The sequence below is a fragment of the Pyxicephalus adspersus genome, chromosome 5, assembly GCF_032062135.1.
Source record: "Pyxicephalus adspersus chromosome 5, UCB_Pads_2.0, whole genome shotgun sequence".
NCBI lineage: Eukaryota > Metazoa > Chordata > Amphibia > Anura > Pyxicephalidae > Pyxicephalus > Pyxicephalus adspersus.
The window spans coordinates 93786053-93809928 of record NC_092862.1 but is presented as its reverse complement, the minus strand read 5'-3'; the positions used below and the strand labels follow the sequence as shown (position 1 = coordinate 93809928).

At 35.4% G+C, this 23876-nt stretch overlaps 1 protein-coding gene across 3 annotated transcripts in view; it reads left to right on the top strand.

Annotated features, from left to right (window-relative positions):
- HECW1 (HECT, C2 and WW domain containing E3 ubiquitin protein ligase 1) overlaps nt 1-23876 on the top strand; it is a 154752-nt gene that overhangs the window by 111807 nt on the left and 19069 nt on the right. For 2 of the 3 annotated variants that reach the window (XM_072412159.1, XM_072412160.1), the window contains 12 exons: nt 1408-2730; nt 4902-5003; nt 5184-5334; nt 6265-6383; nt 9269-9390; nt 10249-10434; nt 11640-11774; nt 13877-13982; nt 15344-15440; nt 15621-15704; nt 18796-18905; nt 19355-19475. In XM_072412159.1, coding sequence (XP_072268260.1) covers nt 1408-2730; nt 4902-5003; nt 5184-5334; nt 6265-6383; nt 9269-9390; nt 10249-10434; nt 11640-11774; nt 13877-13982; nt 15344-15440; nt 15621-15704; nt 18796-18905; nt 19355-19475 — 2656 coding nt within the window. The remainder of the gene's footprint in view (nt 1-1407; nt 2731-4901; nt 5004-5183; nt 5335-6264; nt 6384-9268; nt 9391-10248; nt 10435-11639; nt 11775-13876; nt 13983-15343; nt 15441-15620; nt 15705-18795; nt 18906-19354; nt 19476-23876) is intronic. The other variant, XM_072412161.1, reaches the window with a different exon arrangement.

Below are 23876 nucleotides of genomic sequence, written 5' to 3'. Positions count from 1 at the left end.
AACATATTAGGTCTTACTTAAAACAGCTTAACAAAAAACAATTAGATTTTTTTATCATTCCCACCAATCAGAATAATGAAAGTTTACTTCTAAATTTCTGGCACTGGATTATGGAACTTTGACTTATTCAATGTGCCTGAGAGTAATGTTTAATGATGAATATTACCTAATATTGAATAATACTCAGAAAAGTACACCAAGTATAACCCTAAAGCTCCTTTTAGACTTGCTGCAGTCACCTCTCTTCAATGCTGTGTGGATCAACCCTAGGGTGGTTGTTTTAACCACAGTTCAACCTCAACCCCACTCAACCTCTGTGTCATGCAATGGATAGGGTTGTGGTTTGCTGCAGATCAAAGATTTTAGGAAGTTGTTGGATCTTCCTCAGCCTTCCAATTTAAGTTAATGGAAGTGGCTAGCCACTTAGAAGTGGTTCTAAACTGCTTCCATCCAAATAAATGAAAGAAGTTGGGAGAATGGTTGAGCCTGGAATTAGTCTAACAGCAACCCTAATTGTAACCCTAACCATCCCCTAACTGAACTGAACACCTTCTTCGCTCTGTGCTGAAGACCAACTTTTTTGTGCTGGAAGATAATAGTAATTTATTAACGCTCTTCAAGGCTGGAGAGGATACACATTTTTTATTAGTAAAGCCAGGTGTTCCAGCAACCTTGGAAGGGATTTCTCTAAAGTCATTAGCTATTTGCCAGCAAATGTTTTCAATCCTGGACCAAATCCATTTCAGGTTTGCTGGATCAGCCAGCTTCAGTGATGAAAGTGTATCCTCTCCAGCCTTAAAGAGCTTTAATAAATCAAGTCCCTATTGCCAGGATCTTCTGATTCCCTGTGAAACTAACCTCCTTCCCTAAAACAAAACCCTTTAGTATTTGACATCTTTTACATACGCTTTGATTGTAATGTAAAAAAAAAAAATGAACAAAAGCAAAAAAGCTCTTTCAGGGCTCTGTAAACTGTACCTTCCAATACATATACAGGGATATTCAATATTTATGGAAACATACTGTACAATTTAGCACAGTAATACTACATAGAATTATATGAATAATGATCTTCTACTAGTAGAGCAATAGTAGACTATGCTAAAAACATAATTTTGCAGTAGTACAAGTCTCTAGCACCAACACTTGGTAACAGTAAGGACTCCATGTTTTAATATTAATAGTTCTTGAATTCAAGGGTCCATGGTTGCTATGATACTGTCTAATATATTTTTAATGAGCTAGTATAATAAATAATTGTGTGTTAATGAATAAAAAAAAAACAATAATGAGTTTTTAATATTCCTGAAACATGTACTGTTATCAAATATTTCTGCTTTGATCCTAATATTTTAGTTATTTTATTTTTTCTGTATTAATTTACTGTATTTTCAATGTATACTTTAGATGATGAAGAATTGTCCATCACTGCAGATCCTGACCCAGTTCCAAATGAAAGTCCACTACGCCACCCAGTGGAAGTTCTCTCTAATGAGCCCCAGCGCAGGACATCAGTTGCCACTGAAAACCCAACATCAGAGTTGCCAAATGAATGCATTTCTAGAAGTGGTCATGAAAAGCACCCAGCCATGGACAGCAGATCAATAAGCCAACATAGTTTACATAAGACATCAATTACTAGTACATGTGCTGCAGCTCTTTTTGCCAGTGCAACAGAAAAAGAAAGTGACTCACTCGAAGTGAGTGTTCCAGATCCTGAGCAGGAACCAACAGTATTTATTGAGTCTGAACCCAAGGTTGAGAGTTCTGCTGATTTCAGGGTTGATATTGAAGAAGCAGGCACTGGTGTAATAAATGCAGAGGAAGCTAGCATAACAATGGAAGCAGACAAGAACCAAGAGAAACTTGAAGAAGAATCCCTGGAAAGCAGTCAACAACAGGACAGTGAACCAAAATTGAGAAACACAGTAAAAAGAAAAAACAGACCATGTTCTCTACCTGTGTCTGAGTTGGAAACAGTCATTGCTTCAGCTTGTGGAGAACCTGAAACACCTCGTACACATTACATAAGGATTCATAACTTATTACATAGTCTGCCTTCTGCTCAGATGGTCAGAGATGGAGAGGAAGAAGAGGATCAGAATAGTGCGGATATGGATGAGGAGTCAACAGTGAAGGAGGCATCTGAGAAGGACATTGTGAGCGAAACAGAAACCGTGGCAGCTGATCCTTCTCTTGACATTGTAGCTGATGAAGGTGATGACCTTGAAAACAGTAGAAGCACTTTACCCCATGACATTTCTTCTGAACACCTTCCTGTTTGTAACCATCTTTGTGTAGATGAAGAACACCCTAGGACTGAAAGTGAAAGTGACTCTAGTCCCAGGGTTCATGGGGATCATGACTGTGACACTTGTGACACATCATGCTATAGCACTTCCTGTTATAGCACCTCTTGCTACAGTACCTCTTGTTATAGTCCTTCCTGTTATGATAGTCACAACCGTTTTTCCAGCCACACACGTTTCTCTTCTGTGGACAGTGCCAGGATTTCTGAGAGTACTGTTTTCTCCTCTCAAGATGACGATGAGGAGGAAAATAGCGCATTTGAATCCATGCCTGATTCTAATCAAAGCCCAGAGCCTGACCGGGAACATGGTGATGGCTCAATTCAATGGTCTGATGATTTATCTAGTCAGAGTATTACTTCAGAGAGGACTTCTGGTGCCCCTGAATCTCCAGTTGCAGGGCCAAGCAGTAGGAGAGAAGGTTAGATTGAAGTATCCAAAACAATCATAATAAATATTAAGGTTCCCTTTTATTTTTTATTTCACAAGTGACATAAGTATATATATGAGATAACTTTTGAAATGGTTAATTTTGGTGAGTAATATTTCAGTAATACTGATGTCACTTATTTCTTGTAAGTTATTTTTACATTTTCGATCTTGGTATTGCCAACTGTAAGTAAAATAAGGATAAGTTAGTTGGGTCAACTGGTCCAAAAAAAAAAAAATGCAAGAACTAAAGTGTAAAAAAAATCAGCAGAACATGTGTGTTTGAAATGTGCTTGACTACTACTTAAAGTTGTCCGGTTGCTGCAGCAAACTGAAGGCTGGACCTATGCTGGTACACATAGCAGTGTTCTGGGTTTCCAGGAGGAACATGTAAAAGCAATGGTCCAAAATGAGTCCTTTAGTCATCATCTCTGTTCTGGATTGGAACATTGTTGTTTAAAAAAAAAGTTGATAAAAAAAGAGCTATGGTCTAGATCAGCCATCCCCAACCAGAGTTCTTTGAAACCAATTTCAAATTGCTAGGGGTTCCTCGATCTGTTGGACCTCCTATTGGGACCAACACCATTTTACAGAGCCAGCTATATAACTCTAATGATGCTTTTAGGTACCTATATGGTGTTATACTAGCCACCACTGTAGGATGTCAGTTGGTCTAGATCTTTAGATCTTCAGTGTGCTGCTGATTCAGGGCAGCTTGTAGAAGTAAAGTACTTTCGACAAAAACAAACAAACTCATGCACGTTCTTTACTTATGCAGCCTGACTACTTAACAATAATGCATGGCTTCAATTAGCTTTTAATTTTGTACAATAACAGTAAAGGATATGCACGTGTATTTAAGGCATTCCTATGCTACCACTATATCACTAATAACCATTTACACACAGGTTATTTACCTAAATAGTTTGTGTCATGCTAATATTTTTACACATGGGTAGATCTGACCAATGCTTCCACTTCTTGACTTGTAAGGCATGTGATTGGCAACATGTTTGGGTGGGTATGGTAAGGACCAAATCTAACAGATTTAGCTATTTACCAATCATCCCTCTTGCAAGTACAATTATTTCCATCTTGATTGTACAATATGTAAGTGAATATTTATTGTCCTAAAAGTAGGCAGTTTCAATACATCAGCCAGGGATCTGCAAAGTAGGTCTAGACAAATGACCCCTTGGAGAGTACAAAATAGGCTATTGGGAATTACATTTAATTGGGAATTACATGTATTTCCTTGCCAAAATAATGTCATTTTGTCAAGCTTTGTTATTTTTAATTGTCATGTTATTCCTAGGATTTATTTAATCAATACTATAACAGTTTATAAGATATGGTCTAGTATTTCTGTTTTAAATTACAACCGTTGAGACACAAGAAACATGATTTAGCATTAGAGATCCCCAGGCTTCTCTATATATGTGTAAATGCAGTGTAAGTGTGCATGTCGGTATACTTTCCCCCAAATAGATCTACATACACATTTAGAACAAATAGAAATAATTTTGAATGCATTAAGTGGTTATTTCAATTGAAGAGGTTTTGCTGTAAAAATTAGATTAGCTTAAATGTCGACATCAGAAAATAAATGAAACACATTTCACTGAGGGACATTTCATATATTGCATTGTGGTAACACAAACACTTCAGGTATGTTACTGGAGTATGTGGCACCTCATACAGTGGCGCAGCATGATGGCATTCATTCTAAATAGTACACCACAAACTTTCTTCAGTGATGCAGGGAAATGCAATATAGTATGATGTGGTGGAATGAAAATAATGCAGGTATGATTTTTGGTTTTGTACCGCTGTGATTAAAAAGCCCAATCAAGTGGATGGACTTATTGCAGGAGTGCTGTTGTAGCACACAGATGTGAGTGGGTCATGGACCTTAGAGCATAGAAAGTATATATAGCAGTGCTTGAAGGTTTGCGAACTTTTAAGCAATGCCTTATTTAAAGAATATATACATAATATTTATTGATAATACCAGATTACAGCTCTTATGTGGAAATTCTTATTTCAGCTAACTTGAAATGCTGTGATGTAAATTGAAATATGTGTTAATGGAATTGATGTAAATTAGAATGGAAGCATTCAAATAACCTCTGTGCCTGTGCACCTTGCTCTTCTATTCTTCAGGTGAATGTCCACTGCCACATAATGCCACTACTGTTAGTCAGTTACCTTCTCTCCGGGCAGATCACCATCATTACCCAACCATTGATGAGCCGCTTCCACCAAGTAAGACCTTGTCTGTAAAAACAAATTAAATACATATGCATGAAAAAGGATTTTATTTGTAATTACATCTTTATACATCCTATTCACTTCAATATATGAATATTGGTATTTCTTAAACAAATTTGTGTTTGCTGATGTTGGCAGTTTTCACCCACCTTAATTCTGTTGTATGAAACCTAGACTGGGAGGCTCGCATTGATAGCCATGGAAGGGTATTCTATGTGGATCATGTGAATCGCACCACAACATGGCAGAGACCTACAACAGCTGCAACTCCAGATGGAATAAGTAGATCTGGGTCCATCCAGCAGATGGAACAATTAAACCGAAGGTGTGTAGCACTGTAAAAATAATAATAAAGGAAATGCAGCATCTGAAAAACTGGTAACCTCATTACAATAATACCAGTACAGCAGTACCATATTGGCCGGTGATCAAATTAAATGTGTATTGTTGTATAAAAAAAGCTAATAAAAAAATCAGATTTTACCAATTTTCACATGCAAACAAATAAACAACCAATAGACAAATAAAGTAACAACCAATCAAAATCCAGCATGCTGAATAATGAATAACTCCAGATAATTATTATACCAAAGCAAATCAATTGATATACATATACAGGTAGTCCCTCAGTTATTGACATATGACATACAGACGACTCCAAGATACGAACGGACTTCCCTGCTTTCTACTGTGCAGGACAGAGGCTTGAGGGGGGGAGGGGGCCGTGTGCATGACTTGCAGAAGAAATATTTTGCTAAACACAGCTGAGGTTGTGGGTGATCCTATAAGCTGATGTAGCTTGGTGTATATTCCAATTGCATTCCAATTTTGCCTGATATTTAATTATTTTCAAGCAGAGATTTATATATCTATATATATAAATTTGTAAGTAGTGTGTTCTTACTGTCTCCTCACATTATAAAATTCCATATAGCAGGTAAAATAAACAAAACAATGTACTTTAAGTAGGGTATATCAGATATCAGAATTCTTGAAGCAAATAAGTGGATTAAAATAATAAGTAATTAAAAATCAAATAAAGATTTTTCATCTTAGGGAAGGGGTAACATAACTGCTCTGCTATGCTCTGTCCTCTTCAAACGTCATTGTTTCATGCCTGAATAAGGAAGTTGAAATTATACAGTAGATGTTATGTCCTTTAGTGACATTAATGAAAATGTTGAACACCAAAGAGTCACATATGCAACTATGCAATTTTACCTTTGTAACATATAGTTTTCATTATTACATGAAGGTATCAAAATATTCAGAGGACTATTGCAACTGAGAGGCCAGAGGAAGAAGCTGGTGGAAGAATTGACAGAGTTCCAGGGGTTGGGGATTCTGAAACTGACTTGTCACAACCAAATCCAGGTATTGCTGTTTACTGTAATAAGGATTAGAATCCCTGTGAACTACTGTAGTTCATAGTATATAGTAATATATATAGTAATATAAAGATAGAAAATATTTCAGTTTTAAGATAATGTTGCTAATGCAATTAATGATTCATTAATCATTCCAGAAATGTGGTCATCACTATAAAAATTTACAAATGCATAAATATCCCCTTAATTAGAGTTTTGTATGTACTTTTGTGTTTAAAGGTAGTGGATCTATGAAGGATAACAAATTATAACACTATATGCTAATGCTTCCTCTATATACTTTTAGCCTGCTAACTTTATGTCCCAATTTTTGTGTCCAGTTGTATACTATGTGATACAATTACAGCAAGACAGAAAAGGCTAAAGCAATTTAAAAGGAGTAAAATGCAAGGTGCATTTTTAGGACTTGAACCTAAGTTTAATCATTTCACAATGTACTTATAAAGTATTCTGCCTGTGGTGCTTAGGGAAGGATGATATCTTATTCCTTTTGGCTTCTAAAGTCTTCCATGAAGATGTTCTCACAGAGCACAGAGTGTGTTTTTCGTTAAATTTCTCCTGCTTTCCTCTTCCTCTTCCCTATTTAAAAACTGCCTATTTTGCTTCCTTAAAAAAAAAGCTTGGCAAGCTCAGTAATAAATTTTCTTTATCAAGTTGGAAATAAGCCTGTGAAGTAACTTTAAAAGCCACGCATGCTCGAACCATTGGGAATACCTTCACAAGATAACCCACAAATGGTATCTCAACCCCTATAAAATGTCAAAGATCTTTCCAACACAATCTCCACTTTGTTGGAGACAATGTAGAGAAATGGGATTTTTATATAACATTTTTTGGCAGTGTAGAAATATTCGCTCCTTTTGGAACTCGATTTTTTAACCCAAGAGCATAACTAACTGAAATTCCTGTTGAACCCTCTCCAAAATTGCCAGTTTTACACATAGGTTATGGATTTAATCCCAGCCAATTAAAAAAAATCTGATTATACAACTCTTACTAGCTGCCTAGGTATATATAGTAAGATATCGGAAAAAACTGATTATCCTGCATGAGCGTATGTTTGCAGCAATGCATCATAAATTACCTAGATTTAGGAAAGATTGGACCTTTTGGTTAAGGAATCCTAAATGCAGAGTTCAGTATTCTTTGGACCTTTCATGATTGTACTTCAGAACAATTGTAATGATCATTGTTTATGTTTAGTTAGTTAATATAGTTTAGATATTTATCGGTGATGTCCCCTTTCGTTCCCCACTATCTTTTTCCTTTTGTATTTCCCATAAATTTTCTCCAAATTTTTTCCTTTTTATTTTAGAATTTATTGTATAATTTACATATTTTCTATATACAATAGCTGTGACATCTGTATTTTGTGTTTTTAGCTTAGGAATGTACTACCGTTTTATTTTATTGTAAAAGAAATAATAAAAAAAAGTGTAAAACGTAAGCTTTAGGTTTGATTAGCTTTATAGCTCTCTTCTTGCCATTTCTACAAGATAGCAGCACCAGTGTATTAAGTCTACACATATTGTTTTTATATATATAAATTCCCTTTTTTGGAGGCTTCACAAAGATTATACACTATCAATGGCTGATATAAATTCTCTCCCACAACACCTACAGATGAGACCAATGCTATTTTTCCAAACCTGAATCTAAAGACTTGGGTTTGGGAACTCCAATATCAAGTACACATTTATTTAGTAAAAATGTGATAGCTTCCTAAGAGACAATTGAATTTATGGTGACTTGTTAGATAATAGATTTTAGTAGGCCTACTTATATTTGAAGTATTCAGTAAATTCAGCATACATAGATTAATTTTAGACAAGTGGGTGTTAAGCAGACCAATCACATATGTCACTATTTCATATAAATATACACCAAGAATAAAATGCAGGATGGTGGCACTTGAAAACCATTGGCAGTCTGGTACAATTTCTTTTGTAATGTTGAATCCAATTTCTAGGTAAGCTGGATATCATATGGACATCATATGCTATGGTAATAGGGTATACTAAAATAAGAATGGCAGTTGTGTAGCATATCTCATAAACTGCAATTTTATGATCAATTAAATGTCTACAGTGATTAAAAAAAGATTTTAAATTATAATCTGTATTGCTGCCTCAGTAGATGACATGACAAGACATTATCGTTGTATTATTTTGTAGTCAAGATTTATTGAGCATCCACTGAATGTTGCTGGTCATCTGAAATTATATCTTTATGCCAATCTGGTAATCTGCCCTGTATTCTATGATATGTGATGCCAGCAATCACCTTACTTTCTAGACAGTATTGTATATAAAGTCTCACTAGACTTCAACGGTCTGAGAAGTAATCTTCTTTATATAGGGACCCAAAAGTAAGATTAGCAACTCTGGTTTTTAAAGATTTTGAGTTAAAATGGGTTATTTGGACAAGTGTTTTTATATGCTTATGGGGAAAGTGACAAAAGAACATATTTTCCAAATGTTGTGTTGCTACATATCGATAAAAAAGCTCTCAAGAAAATCTGTTTTACTCATTTGTGAATTTGCAGAAACATGATAACATGTATAAAACAACATTACAGTCTTTTGAGTGTGAAACAAAATCTCTTCATCTCAAAGATGAAAGCCTGGCCAAGTTTTCACTTCTTCTTTTACTGGTGTTTGGGAAGAGGTGACCAACTGCTTGATTTATATTTGACACTTACAAAAACTGCTCACATCTGTAATAAAGTTCATAAGGATTCTTGACCCGTAATCTGGGATTCATAAATTCTGGTCCCTTGTGAAGCAGAGATCAAATGGTTTTTCATTTCTGTAATGCTTGATGTCATGGGCATACCTCTAACAGCAAGTTATTGCACTTTCTCTTTTGCAGAATTAAGAAGAGATGCAACACTAACACCTATTAATTCCCAGAAAATTACCTTATTACTTCAGTCTCCAGCTGTCAAGTTTTTAACACACCCTGAATTTTTTACAGTGCTGCATGCAAACTATGTAAGTACAGGAGTATCTTCTGAAAACAATATAGGTTTTTAAAAGTTGGTTTTCTGCTTAACTCCATGCTCTTTTATACATTTTTGAGGATGGGAAGGGTCAACTCAAGACCATTTTGTTGCATAATAAAAAAGCTTTTCATATGTGCACAACAAGTTTAACTACATTAGGATTTAAAATTAAGATATGTAGATGAATTTCAATATGTATAGGAACAATATATGGTAGCTTTTTTACTTACACTTAACCTATGTTACGGTCCATTTCCCCGTTTGTTTGTTTGTTTTTTCTTAACAATATTTTTTCAGCTCTTTAAAAATAAAAATAGTTGTTTTTGTTGGAATAATCACCATTTCTCCAGTGGTGACACCAAAAGACATTGATTCATGGTCTTGGGCTGGTCCTTTTCTAAACTGAACAATGCTGTGAACTCAAGACATCATTGATCCCCCTCCTGGGTCTATATCATCATGGTACCTTGGAGTTTTAAAGAACAATGAAACAAAGAATGGCACTTATGAGTGTCCCTAGCTCTTGAAAGCCATTACGAAGTTCAATGCATACTTAACAACTATTAAACAAAGTTTTGGTTAGCTATATAGCTTTTATACTATTATATGTATTTTGCAAAATGGTGACATTTACTGATATCCCCTCAGTTTTGGCAAAATTAAAACTTGCTTTCACCTGGTCACAAGATAAAGCTTTATATGTATGATGAGTAAACGTAAGCTTTGTATAAAAATGTGGGGACTCAATATTTGATTCAGGGAGTATCTGTAGCCACTCGCCAAGCACAACATGTTAAAGAAATTTTACTTTAATGACTTTCCTTCTCCGTTTTTCTTTCTCCATTAGAGTGCCTACAGAGTTTTCACTAACAGCACCTGCTTGAAGCACATGGTTCTGAAAATTCGCAGGGATGCCAGAAATTTTGAACGCTATCAGCACAATAGGGATTTGGTGAACTTCATTATTATGTTTGCTGACACAAGGCTTGAGCTACCCCGTGGCTGGGAAATAAAAACTGACCAACAAGGAAAGGTAAATCAGGATGTGTATAACAAATATATTAGCTATTAACATAATACAATGTCATTTTAGAACTTAACTTCAGGCAGATCTAAAAACAAAAATTGAGTTATGTAAGTACCTATATTTACCTTGATATCAGCCTTCTGTTATCTCCTGTAAAGCAACATGACTAAGACGGTGAGGGCCAGCATTGGTTTGCTACAGTACACAGTTACTTACAGTGAACATACTGATGGTAGGAGAGAACAGAGTGGTTTGTGGGAAAGGCCTCATCAGGATTTCTGTGCTCCACCCAACCCATTCTTCTGCTGTAGTGGAATTGGGGATCTCTCCAACTACCTAACTAGACTGAAAGCAGTTGTGTATTTAGGTTAATGCTTGAAGTTCAACTGTAAACGAGGTATTAGGTGTTAAGATTCAAGGCATTTAAATTTCCTTTGTCCTGGAAACAAGTGACGTGCAAGTAATTTTAGGACAAGTAGATAAGTAGACAAGTAGACAAAGGGAACATTTGATACTGCAACAAAAACATATTTGCTTGATAATATTTAATAACCATGAAAACTATTCTCAAATGTTCTCTCTAGGACGGAAGTTTTAGTGCTCTACTGTACAGCAGGGGTTGGCAAACTTTTATGGCCACTAGGCCATTTCAGGGGTGGGCGGGAGCACACTAGGCTGAACTCTGTGTCCCGCTCAAATGTCACCACCACAGAACGCCCCTTTAAGTGAAATCCCTCTCCTCCGTATGCATTGTGGAGGAGTGGGATTTCCCTTCAGGGAGCGTTCCCTATTTACCGCAGCGGCAGAAGAATAAACACCGGCTGCAATAAATAGGGGAGCCACAGCAAGGAGCCAGAGCTCTGGCGGCTCTGGCTCTGTTAGTTCCTAACGCCCCCAGGGGGTGTTAGGCCAGATCAAACTACCGGCTAGGTCATATCTGGCCTAAAGGCCGGAGTTTGCCGACCCCTGGTGTACAGTATATCAATTTAGCACACTTTTCTTGTTTTAAAGTGATCTCCATAATTAGTTAATCATGATAATTGTAATCAGGGACCATACCCCTACTAGTATAGTTAGTTGTAGGGAAGCACAAATGATATAGACTGTAGTTGTCAAAGGATTGGAATTACCATTATTATTCTCTGTGATAAAATAGGAACAGTAAAGACATATACTGAAAGTAGCATTGATGTACTCTGTTTTCTTTCTAGTCTTTCTTTGTAGATCATAATAGTCGAGCAACAACATTCATTGATCCACGGATCCCCCTTCAAAATGGCCGCCTTCCAAATCACCTGACACACAGACAGCATCTTCAGCGACTTAGAAGTTATAGCGCTGGAGAGGTATGATGAAAAAAGTCTCAAAAGGCGAAAAAACAAATGTGGTTCACTAAAACAGTACATTTCTCAAGTAACCAAATGTATTGAAGTCCAGCTTGAAAGCACTTAGGGAAAATATTTGCATTTAAAAGTTGAGTTGAGGGCCACCTCTAATTCAAGCAATATTTTTACAATTTCCAATGATAGCAGGTGACAGCATTGCATTTCACAGTTAAATCAGGAAAATACATTATTATAACTCCTTCCAGAATGTTGCACGTTTGCATACTGCCACTGGATCTGTGTTAATTGTGAACTCTCATTCTAGTAAATGAGTCATTTTGAATGCTATTGCATGAACACATGAACACATAACTGTGCATTAAGGCATACTGATCCACGGTGCTAACTTGTTTTGAATTGGCTGGCCGCACACTTGACCCTTGAAAAAACCGACAAGTACTATTTTTGTTTTTAAAGAACCACACCAAAAGCAGAATCTCATTGTGTTGTGCTAGGCTGCCTAGGAGTATTGGGATGCCATTCAAAATAAATACCACAAAATTGCAGCAAGACACAGTAAAATGTGTATTTTGCTATTTGTTACCGCAATGTGATAGTGTAAATGGACCCCAAAAATTAATAATTTCCTTTTCGCATGATTTGATGACTAAGTAAATAGGCTATACTGAGCTAAGTATAAAGATACAGCATTAGTAGTTTATCCCCATAGCCCATTACCTCACCAGCAATCTATATCACAGCCAAACAGTGATACTGTAACTATGCCTATGAGACAGACTGCACGGCAGCATATATTCTCAATTAATTTTTTATGATTGTACAAAGCAATTTAGGAGCATAACCTGAGATTTACATGTGTTACCATAAATGAAACAGTCTATTAAACTTCATTAATTTTGGAAAGTTTTATTTAGGCAATATATGATGATTACTTTTTAATAGCTTAGAGGTAATAGGCATAATTTCACATTTCTTAGGCTTAATTTTACATCTGTGTTCAGGATAATATAGGTATATGTAAGAAACCAGGAGAATATTATAAGTATTTTATTATAGATTTAGTCCTGTTTAATATATAGCAAGTAGGTAAAATAATGTAGAGATTGTTTAAAATAAAGCTGTCAGGTTGGTATAGGTAGCCCTAATAAACACTAAATGCATGGAGGCTTACAAAGTTCCACTGGTTTCTGTAGTTTATTGGAGACATCCCTGGAATAAGTATTTGGAAAGGGAGACTCAAAAAAAAAGTGAAAATTCCTTTTTATACGTATCATGGGTCTATTCAGGTCTATATGTAGAAAATGAATGATGCAGAAGCAGGAGGATTTTTGCTCTGCAAGTCCTCTGATATTTCTGTCTAGCAAAGTGAACGGTGAGCAGCACAGAATGAACATCAGCAAGTGTTGTGGGAATTGCAGTCAGTCAGAAGTGCTATGGATCATCTAACACTGCAGCTATATCATGTAAGGCTGCAGAACAGAAGGGCCTAGGTATAGTAACATATCACAAAGACCCATGTTATTTTAGAAAGTCAGTACAAAATGTAGATTTTAAGAACAATGCTATACACAATACACATTTCTAGATGTTCTAAATATAGTGAGTAAATCTTAAATGTATAAGTTTGGCTCCAATTTAGGAAGGAAATGTTAGCGATAATGGCTTCCATGTTTCTCTTGTGACAGGTTTCCTTTACCATATATTTTCCTGAGATATGGCAAATACTTATATTTTTTGTACTAATAAATGTTTTTAAATTGTCATACTTCAGGAAAAGTCCATTCATTGTACTCCTTGTGAAATAACAATATGAATGAATCACATTGTCTTTTTTTGACCATCTCATATTCTAATCATGGGCTGTGTTTACATTCTAGCCCATTCATAAAATTCAAAATAATTTTAACTGCAACAGTCTCTACACAATTAGTAACTTATGCCCTTTTCATTTTGAGTGGAACCCATCAACAAATGATTTAACACAACCTGCAACCACCTTATTAGTTATATGTGCAAAACAAACCAACAGATGAAACTATTGTTTTTTCTGCATTTTTAAATATCCTTCTTAGTGCAACTGTTATACCTCTTTCTGACTTCAGGCTTCAGAAGTGTCTAGAAACAGAGGGGCTTCTCTGCTTGCCAGGCCGGGAAATAGCTTGGTATCAGCAATCAGAAGCCAACATCAACAGGAATCAGTACCATTAGGTAAGTTAGTCTACACATTAAACATATTGATAAATAGATTCGTAGATGATATGTGAAATCTAGTTTACAAATATGGCCCTTTTGGCATTTAAAGCAGAACTATATATTTGTTAAAGTAAACACTCCTAAATTGTGCATGTGTGGTCATGGATGGGTGGTGACATCTGTGAAAAGTTACAATACAGGATGTTCTAGTCCCTTGTCCCTGTCTTCTCTTTTTTTAAGCCACTTACTACTTGTTGTAAAAATGTTGCTGTCAACAACTAGGAAGGGGGAATTCATGACATCATTGGGGTGAACTACACTGTTCTTTGCCCTGCATGAACACAGTATGGAATTACTCTAAAGCATGGGGATAAGGTTGCAAATAAAGTTTCCTTACCCTTTTGCCTTCACCACCTAAACAGATGTTGCCCACCCTTCCTTTTCCGTATCTCTGTACTTTCCGTGATCTCACTCAAAAGTTTGCTGTATTGTTTACATTCCTTATCCTGCTTTTTATCCTGCATGTCCATGCAAATGCAGTTTAGCCTTTTTTGGATGGCAGATGGATAGGAGCCAATCTGAATCCTGATAAGTATAGTAATCCAGGAAAGGTGGTTGAACAACATCTGCTGGGGGCCATAACTGTAAGAACATTTTGGGTGAAAGTTTCCAAATGACTTGCTATGAGCAGGGGTGTAGTCGTAAAAATGAGGGGGTACGGTACTATCCATGACATGCCTGCCCCACTACACCCCTGCCTATGTGTCACTCAAAGGGGAAGAAACTTTCCCAGAGTGGGTGGGTTGTGTTCCGAGAAACAACCCGCCCACCGCCGTGAGCCTGCAATTACATACGGGAGACGGCTCCGGCTGGTGCGCCCTCCCTCCCAGCGAGGTCCTTCTTCTGCCCGGCGGACCGGCCAGAGCTGTGGACCACCAAAGTATTTCTTTGCGGAATAAGATTTCTTTGCATGCATGCCCATTCCTGAAAAAAAATCCCAACCATGTCCGCTCCACTGCAGCGGTTATGAGGCACTGCAGTGTTATGAGGCAACACTTTCCTTTTTCTACCTAGAATCAGATACACAGAAAACAGTATGAAAAAAAAACTACATTTTTTAAAAAAGGTATTAATCAAATCAGTTCTGATTGGTAATGTTTTTGTGACTAAATAAAGGTAGCCTAAAGTTGGATCTTTGTGTTGGTTATATTACCTGGCTTTTCATTTATTACTCAAGGTTATTGCAATAAAAAACACAGCTTTTGCTGATTACAAATGTATTGGTTTTTCTGATTACAAATGACAAGTTTATTGATAGAAGTTTTTACAAATGGCATTGCTGTATAATATTTGTGCTCTATTATTGCTCATTTCAGCTTATAATGACAAGATTGTTGCCTTCCTGCGACAACCAAACATATTTGAAATGCTACAGGAACGTCAACCAAGTTTAGCAAGAAATCATGCACTCAGGTATTGGGTTTACTTTTTTGCATTAGTAAAGTACCCATACACAGACACATCTACAGCATTCAATTATCCAAGAAACTCTGTCAGCATACACAGTGCACAATTTCTTCTGTTATATACACAGTCTATGTATGAAAACAAAAGATCGGTAGGTAAAAGTCAACATTTCCTTTTGCATTTCAGGGAGAAGATTCACTACATTAGAACAGAGGGCACTCATGGACTTGAAAAATTGTCTTGTGATGCTGATTTAGTTATTCTTTTAAGGTACTGTACTAATTCATGTACTAATTCAGCATGTATCAATAGGCAATATGCAAAACTCAGGATGAATATTAATCTCCTCTTGTGTCTTCAATTACACCATTGCACCACTTCTATAACCTTTTTTGCCCAGTGCAGGTCTTAAGGTCACTCAGACATTCAAAAGGCTAGCTGAATATTTGGATGTTTACTTTTCAAAGTGGATAATTACTAAACCTAATAAACAAAGGAAAGTTATGTTTTTTTTTTTGTCTAACCAATCATGTGCAAGGAAAATAAGGAAAAGAGATTTTTCTTGAAAAGTGGTTAGAGAACTATGTTAAGAAATCATTCTCTTTATACAACCACTCTCTATGTCATGATGATGTGATACCATCTAACCGTAATTAGAGTGGTATTTGAAGATAATAACATTTAGAGGCTCATGTAGATATAAAAGCATTCTCATCTCTAAGTGCAGAGGACAGCTAGCTTTCTGTAACCACAAAAATTCCAGAATTTTTAGTTCATAGAATATTGGCAATAAAAAATGCACTACAATATTATGTCATGCATTTTTGTTTTTATAATAAGCATTAGCCCAATGTCATATTAGGTAGAAGTTGGTTCTATCATTTTAAGGATTTTATTGGGCTAAGACTGGGTTGTACCATATTGAGGATTTCTATGCACTTAAACTGCAAAACAATTGAAATTCCAGCCATCACTGATATCACTGGCATCCTAATCAAATGTAATGACAGGTACATTCTTGTAGGTATATAGTTTTATGGGTGATATATGAAAGTACAGTGCGTTGATGAAATTGCTTCAACAATAACCCAACAAAAATGTAGTGTATCAGATTTAGATCACCTCCGACACTAGGGGATTCTTAAACTCACTTGTTCTTTGTTCTGCTCCTGATTACATCTACAAAGTTTTGTAATATATATTAAATCACTTCAGGTTTCATCTTATGTTGCAAGCTGCAGGTGTGTATGACATCATTTCTGTTTAATTGGTGACTCCAGATGAAGGCTAAAGTGTTCTGTAATTTGGAAAACATGTTTAATCAGGAAATGTAACATTCACACAAAATCCGTTCTAAGTTGCTGTGAAGCGTTATCTGGGTTCTCAGAAGGCTTTGAAGTCAACAGCAATCATTGGAAATGAACAGAAGCTGGATTGTTTTACAGGGAGCAGTGTAAACACTGATTCCATAATCAGCAGCATTTCTCATCTGTGAGTCTGTGTTTGGCATTGGTCACACTATGATGCATGATGTATTTGTAGTAGAACATTTTATTCACTGTACAGAAGGAAGATAAACATAGATATTAATTGTAAGTGAAGATGTTAAGTTTAATATTAAATGTAAAGTGGTAAGTGTAACTCCAATTCAATTAGGGAAAACAATTTTTCCAGGTTATATGCATTGGACATGTTTTTTGGCACATGTATACCTATCTTTATTCTGGAGATATCACTTTTGCATATATATACATATATATATATATATATATATATATATATATATATATATATATATATATAAAACTTAAATCATTTCTATTGTGACCACCTGATGGTTTATAGTTTGTTTGTAGGGCAACCAAATACAATAAAAAGCAGGGTGAAAAACACTATGCACCGTCTACAGGCCTAAGGTATGGCTTATTGAATCTAGCCTGTGGAGAATAACAGATGTAGGGTACAGACTGCAAGCACCTCAGAAAATAAACCTTCAATGGAATTTGACCCAGGTTGATTTCAACCTGAAAAGTGGAATCAATCCAGCAAAATATTGGCAAACCAAATCATTTGACTTTTCCCTGACTGCCCTAATCTAAATATATATGTTCCAGGTTAGTGTATCAAAACGTAGTAAAACCAGTGGACCTGTATACAACCATGTTACAAGCTTAACAAAATGGGGGTCAACAAGGACAGTTCCTATATTTTTTGTAAGGTGCCTGAAAGGAATATAATGTTGCTGAGTTTTGAATTTAAGTTGTTTTTGTGTTTTTTGCTATATTTTGCAAATAATTGAGTTGTGTCGAAACTAGTTACATCCTCCTTATCAGTAGGTCAATATTTGCTCCATCCTTACCTTGAAGCTTCTTACCTTGAAACATCTTGCTCAGCGAAGTTGTTATTTAAGTTTTTTGTTACTGACTAACTACTAAGTGTCTTCCACCTTGTTGTCTGACTATATAAACTGTGATGTGATAATAAAGATTTGAGAAGAAGTGATAAAACTATATATGCTTAAGTTGCGTATGTTTTTTCACTCCCAACGCGTTGAAAACAGAGGTCATGATAGAGAGGGAAATATTGGTCTGGGATCAATAGGAAATCGCCTTAACAGTGCCTATCACTTAATGGCTCTTCATTGTTACCATTTAGAGATGAATATTTACCAACACAGTAGATTGAATATAAAAAAATATGGTTTCAGAGTATTTTTGGTTTTCTAGAAAGAACAAAGCTGAAGCCGTTTTCCTTCAGACTGATTTTTATTGAAACTCTTTTGAGTAAACATCAAGCAGTGATGGAAGCGATGGAAAAAAGAATGTAACACTTCCTTGATGGAGAATCTTGCAGGTTCATATGTTTCAGTGGCAGTAACTGATTCTCCACCTGGGATTGTTTCAGTGAGTGACAGATTCACTGCTTTATTCATAGACTCTCTATGTGTTTGATTTGAGCTTGAGCTACTAAGTTTAGAAAACACATTTCATCTAGCAGAGCAGCTAAGATTAAGCAGGTAAACAAATGAAAATGTACAAATGATAAAATAATGTGCAATATTTCTGTTTGTTCTTACTAAAAAAAAAAAGGAAGGAAAAGGAAAATGAATAGCAATATATTTTCAGTCCTTAACATAATCATTATTAAAAATGTATACAAAAAGGAAATATAACTGCTAATAACTTATACTATTGGTACATATGGATAGTACTCTAAATACAGTTTATAAACTTGAAATTAACAATAAATGGTCCTACAACCAGTATTCTGACAACTCCACTTGGATGTTAGCATGTAATAGTTGTAAAGCTTGCACAATATAAGATATGCATAATGAAAAAATGTTTTTGTATTTTTGCAGCCTTTTTGAAGAAGATATCATGTCATACATCCCATTACAGGCAGCCTTCCATCCAGGATACAGCTTCTCACCTCGCTGTTCGCCTGGCTCCTCCCCTCAGAACTCCCCAGGTAATGTATGAAACTCATAATTATGAAAAAAATAATGTGACAATTGTAAATGTTATTTACAATAATGTGCAAAAAAGTTAACTGTTCAGTACAATCCCCTTGATTCCAACCCAACTAAATAAATATATATTGCTATATAAATAAAGCAATGAAGTGTTTTCATATTATATTATATGAATGAATCAATACAAGTTTCTAACAAAGGGGTTCCAGTGATCTTTGTCATAATTATGCATAATCAATAAACAAGTCCTGTAGCAACACATACAAGTTCCATTAGTGTGACATTAAGCTAACAAGTATAAGTTAAAGTATATCAGTTAAGTGTCTGAATGGATTATGTTGGCATTTTTGTTATTGCCATTTTTAATAGGAAACACTGATCTTTATAGATCTGTGTCCAATTTTCCTATGTTTTAATGGTATATTTTCTTCTTCTGTATTTCTAGGGCTTCAACGTGCCAGTGCACGGGCTCCTTCCCCATACAGAAGAGATTTTGAAGCCAAGTTAAGAAACTTCTATAGAAAACTTGAAGCAAAAGGATATGGACAAGGCCCAGGGAAAATTAAGTAAGTATGTTTTTAGAAACAAATCCAAATTTTTAAAGTGTAATAAGGATTTTTTCGGTGCTTGATGTCAACAATCACTATTAAAAATATTACAATTTCACAATTTATTGTGTAATACTTTAAGAACATATCACAAAAATTACTTGCACATACATAATGACAAATAAACAATTCAAACATTGTATTAATATAAATCAGATTGCTTTTTACAGTCCTTGACGCGTTTCACCCGTAGGCTTCATCAGAATTACATAACGTTTTTAAACACTTCATATGTATATCTATATTTTGAAGCAATAAAATATGTAAATAAATAGAAGAACAAAAAAATGTGTATAACTTCTTTTACAATAGTCAAAAATGAGACCCAGGAGATAAAAATTGCGCCTACGTGTTCAGATGTTTCAATTTGCCAATCAAGCTTCTCCCATATCAATTTTATATTTGTATTAAAAAATATATGTAGCAAGTAACATACAAAGAGACTTTTTGATGCAGTTGTGAGTATTGTGACCCCTTTCTGTCATATAACACCTTTCATTTTGACCATGGTGTACACAATAGTAAGACAGGATATCACCTTTAACCAGTTTTCTTCTGGACAAAGCACAATGGGTCACCTATCAAAGACATTAAATATATAATTCCATCAATCAAATACACAGTAATAAGGTAATTGCTTACATTATGAGATGTGTCTGCCCAAAATCAGCTATGTTGTGCTCTTTTCAAATACTAAGCAGAGAAAGATATATTTGTGAAATTGTCACTTTCTCCAAGTGTTGCACACGGAAAATTATATTTCAATAATAATTTGTTAAAAGATATATCATTACTATATAATGTTAGCATTCAAAAACAAAAGTATCATATTTTTATGGCTATTCTCCTTTGAGAGATATTAAAACCAACCCCCATTTTAGGGCTTACCTTGCTGATTTACAGTGTTGTTCTGACAGGGTCACAATCTCACCACTTTTTGCATACTATCTCCTTCAATTGAATCCTCCTTTTAAAGCACTGGTTATTGGTGTCCCATGTGGTGCGCAGCTGTGCTTCTTGATGGTTGTTTTTGGGTAAAAACCCGGAAACACGTGGGACACCTAGCTCCTATCAAGCACCTGGTACACTTACCGGGTGCCTAACATCTCCACTGCTGATGCCCCATGCGCCGGAAGTCTGAGATCTCCACACAGGAGACACCTTCTCCGCCACTCAGGAAATGGAATTGCTTTCCTGAGTGTTAACTAATTAATTGTTTTTTATATTTCTCCTCATTTAAACCTGTGGGGAGAGGGGTGGTATTTAATATATCTATGAATAAATATATGTATGTACTTTTTTTATTAGATATGTTATATTAAGTTTGTATCAAATAGCTCAAATAATTTTGCAATCTCCATTTTAAAGCAGATACAAATATATATCTCCAAAAGGTCTCCCACATTTTGATAGCATAAATATGAAAATTTACAAATTTTATTCATTTGAATAATGATAAAAATAAAGAAAGAAGCAAGGAATTTTTCTAGATACTCTCTCGATTCAGGGTAATACCCTCTTTACTATTAAAAAAATGACTCAAAATTTCTCCTGGGTCCTGGGTAGTACATGGCTTTAAGGTTATAAATCCACTTACACTCTTCTTGTATCAACAACCTGTCTATATCACCACTCCTTGGATCCTCTCTAAGTTTTTCCAGGGCCATAAATTTGATTTCCTCAACATTAAACTATGTTTGAGACCCATGTGATGACTCAAAGATGTAGTAATTTTTCCCCTTTTTATATTGTATACATATTCATAGATCCTTTTTTTGACAACTACATATTGCCAAATAAATTACAACTTCTGTTTCACATGTGACCAAGTCACAACCCTAAAAGTCCACCCCTTTTGGAAGAATGATTTTTTTATCTTCTGGGTCATAAATCTATCCACACTCTTTACATTTGCCGCAACATCAAGTTCCTTTAGGTACATTAGATTGGTCCCATTGAATTTCAAAATTACTTCTGACTAATTTATCCCTTAAAGAGGGAGCTCTACGATAAGTTATGTTATGGGGATTTCCCAATACACTTGCTTATATAAGGATCCTTCTAATATTTTTAGAATATTAAAGTATATTTAAGACCAAAGTTGTAGGCCAGTGCCTATTGGCAGTATGCACTGTATAAATATCAGACACATATCTTATTTTCATCATTAACAGAAATACAGTCTTTTCAAATAAACTTTTTTTTATGAGGTGATACTAGAGGAGAGGTATTGCACCAACAGATGTTTGCTGTGGCCCTAAAAATAAGCATTCCATAGCAGCAATGCCCTTAGTTGAGAGTTTCTACAGCAGCTATGCAGTGAAGGTTTATGCTGTCCTCTGTTTGATGCTGTTTGCGTTACCAAAACTACAGTATTGTATAATGTTAAAAAGCTTTCAGTTTTGCTCTGCTCTATTTTTCCAGAAATCTGTGGACATTGGGGCACAATAACAGCAGATTAGGGGAGCACATGGTTGAAATCCATCACTGGCTATGTGCTATATATTCTATCAGACCTCTAAGTTATGTCTGTGCTGTGCATATGGGGGAAGTGACCTAATGATCCAAATAAAATGTTGAAATTGAGAGCCTCCTGCATTCTCTGTCTGAAGTGTAGTTTATATACCTAGAGTCAGATTTAGAGACAATAAAACGTATCTTACAATTGTGCTTTGACAATCCATAAACTGGTGAATTTTACATCCTAATATAAACATCTGCTTCTCCTGTGTCTCTGCTTTTATTGGTCATGAATCCTTAAAATCAGGCTGCTGAGGTTAAAAAAATAGTCATTGAGCTTTCATCAAGCTGCTCTCACTCACTACCTTAATTCTCCCAGAAACCTTGGAAAACTATACAAATGGGTCTCCAGTGAGCAGTAATTTTCATGACTGAGTCAGACCAAGCTGACTGAAGTAATCCTCAGGAGAACTAGCAAGTTATAAATATTCCAGCCTTGTATTCATGGAGCTGCTTGTAAAGATTCATGTACTGTACAAAGACTATAATACAATAGGGTCTTTGTGTATTTGCCATTCGTATTATATTTAAAATGTACATTTTTAAGTATGTATCAGCGGCACCTCACAGGCATAAAAGTTTAACAGCAGAATTGGTTTCCTGAGTGTTTAAATGTCTTCAAACATTTACAGTCCTTTCTGCTTTGATGTCTCCATTGTGTTCTGTATGCATGAACTTTTTAAACATGATTGTGCTATACCATACTTTACTGTATATATATATATATATATATATATATATATATATATATATATATACAGTAAAATGTGTGGAATTCAGAAAACAAGAGACCAATTGATTAAATAAACCAAGATACACAATAGATTTTTCCCCAGCTAAACTAACCTTGGGTGTTTGCTGAGGTTTGGAGGTGCCCATATGTATCCAAGTTTGTAAGAACGATAAGTCTGCAAATTCAGAGAAAAAAAAAAACTACCTTCCTGCTGAATTCCTGCTGATATGGTAGAGCAATGTGGTCCAGAGATCCTGCAAGTACTGGAATTAGGTGGCGAGAAGTTTAGTGAAAGTCTGTGTTTGAAATGTAAAGTGTTTTGTGCCCCCAACCAGGCGCTCATGTATGAAAGTTGCAATGTGTTGTACAAGCAGTTTGAGAGCAGCAAGGTTGACAGTGGTCGTATAAACCACTCTATGCACAGTCTAGTAGCTAGCAAAAGAAAAGAATCCCTTTGCAAGGCTGAAAGTGGCAAACCACTATAGATACACTGTCAACCATACCAAAACAAAAACACCTTAGAAACCCTTTGTATCCTGAAGAAGATAGCATGTAGAAAATAAATGATGGGTGCCCAACTAAATGGAGATTTTTCAATATTTCCATGCACAACTTTGCCATATATTGCCCTTTAGGCAATGCATTGCTACCAACAAATTTCATGTATAATACATTTATAGTATGAGGACTTGAACATTTAAATCAGAAATGAAATCTAAGATTCACTATTCTTCCATTGAGAAAATAAGATAAGAAATCCGTTCTCCTATTTTTGACATTTTGTTACTCACTACCTCCCACTAGGAAGTAATGCTTAGTATTGATCCAGGATTCATAGTGCTGAAAATGCAAAGTTTTTTTTTTAACAAATTACATGCAGCCACTGCATATTAGGTCAACAGCAAAAATGTTGAAGGACCTGTTCCTTAGTTTGAATCCTGGGTTCAGTTTACAGTAGCTGCATTATTTAAATAAACATATTGGAATTACAGCTTTAAATATTAATATACATTTAAATAGTGTACAGGGCAATCTAAACTAACCTTAGTGTTTTCCCAAAAGGAGCGAAAACTCCAATGCCCTCATTACATTATCGAAGATTATTA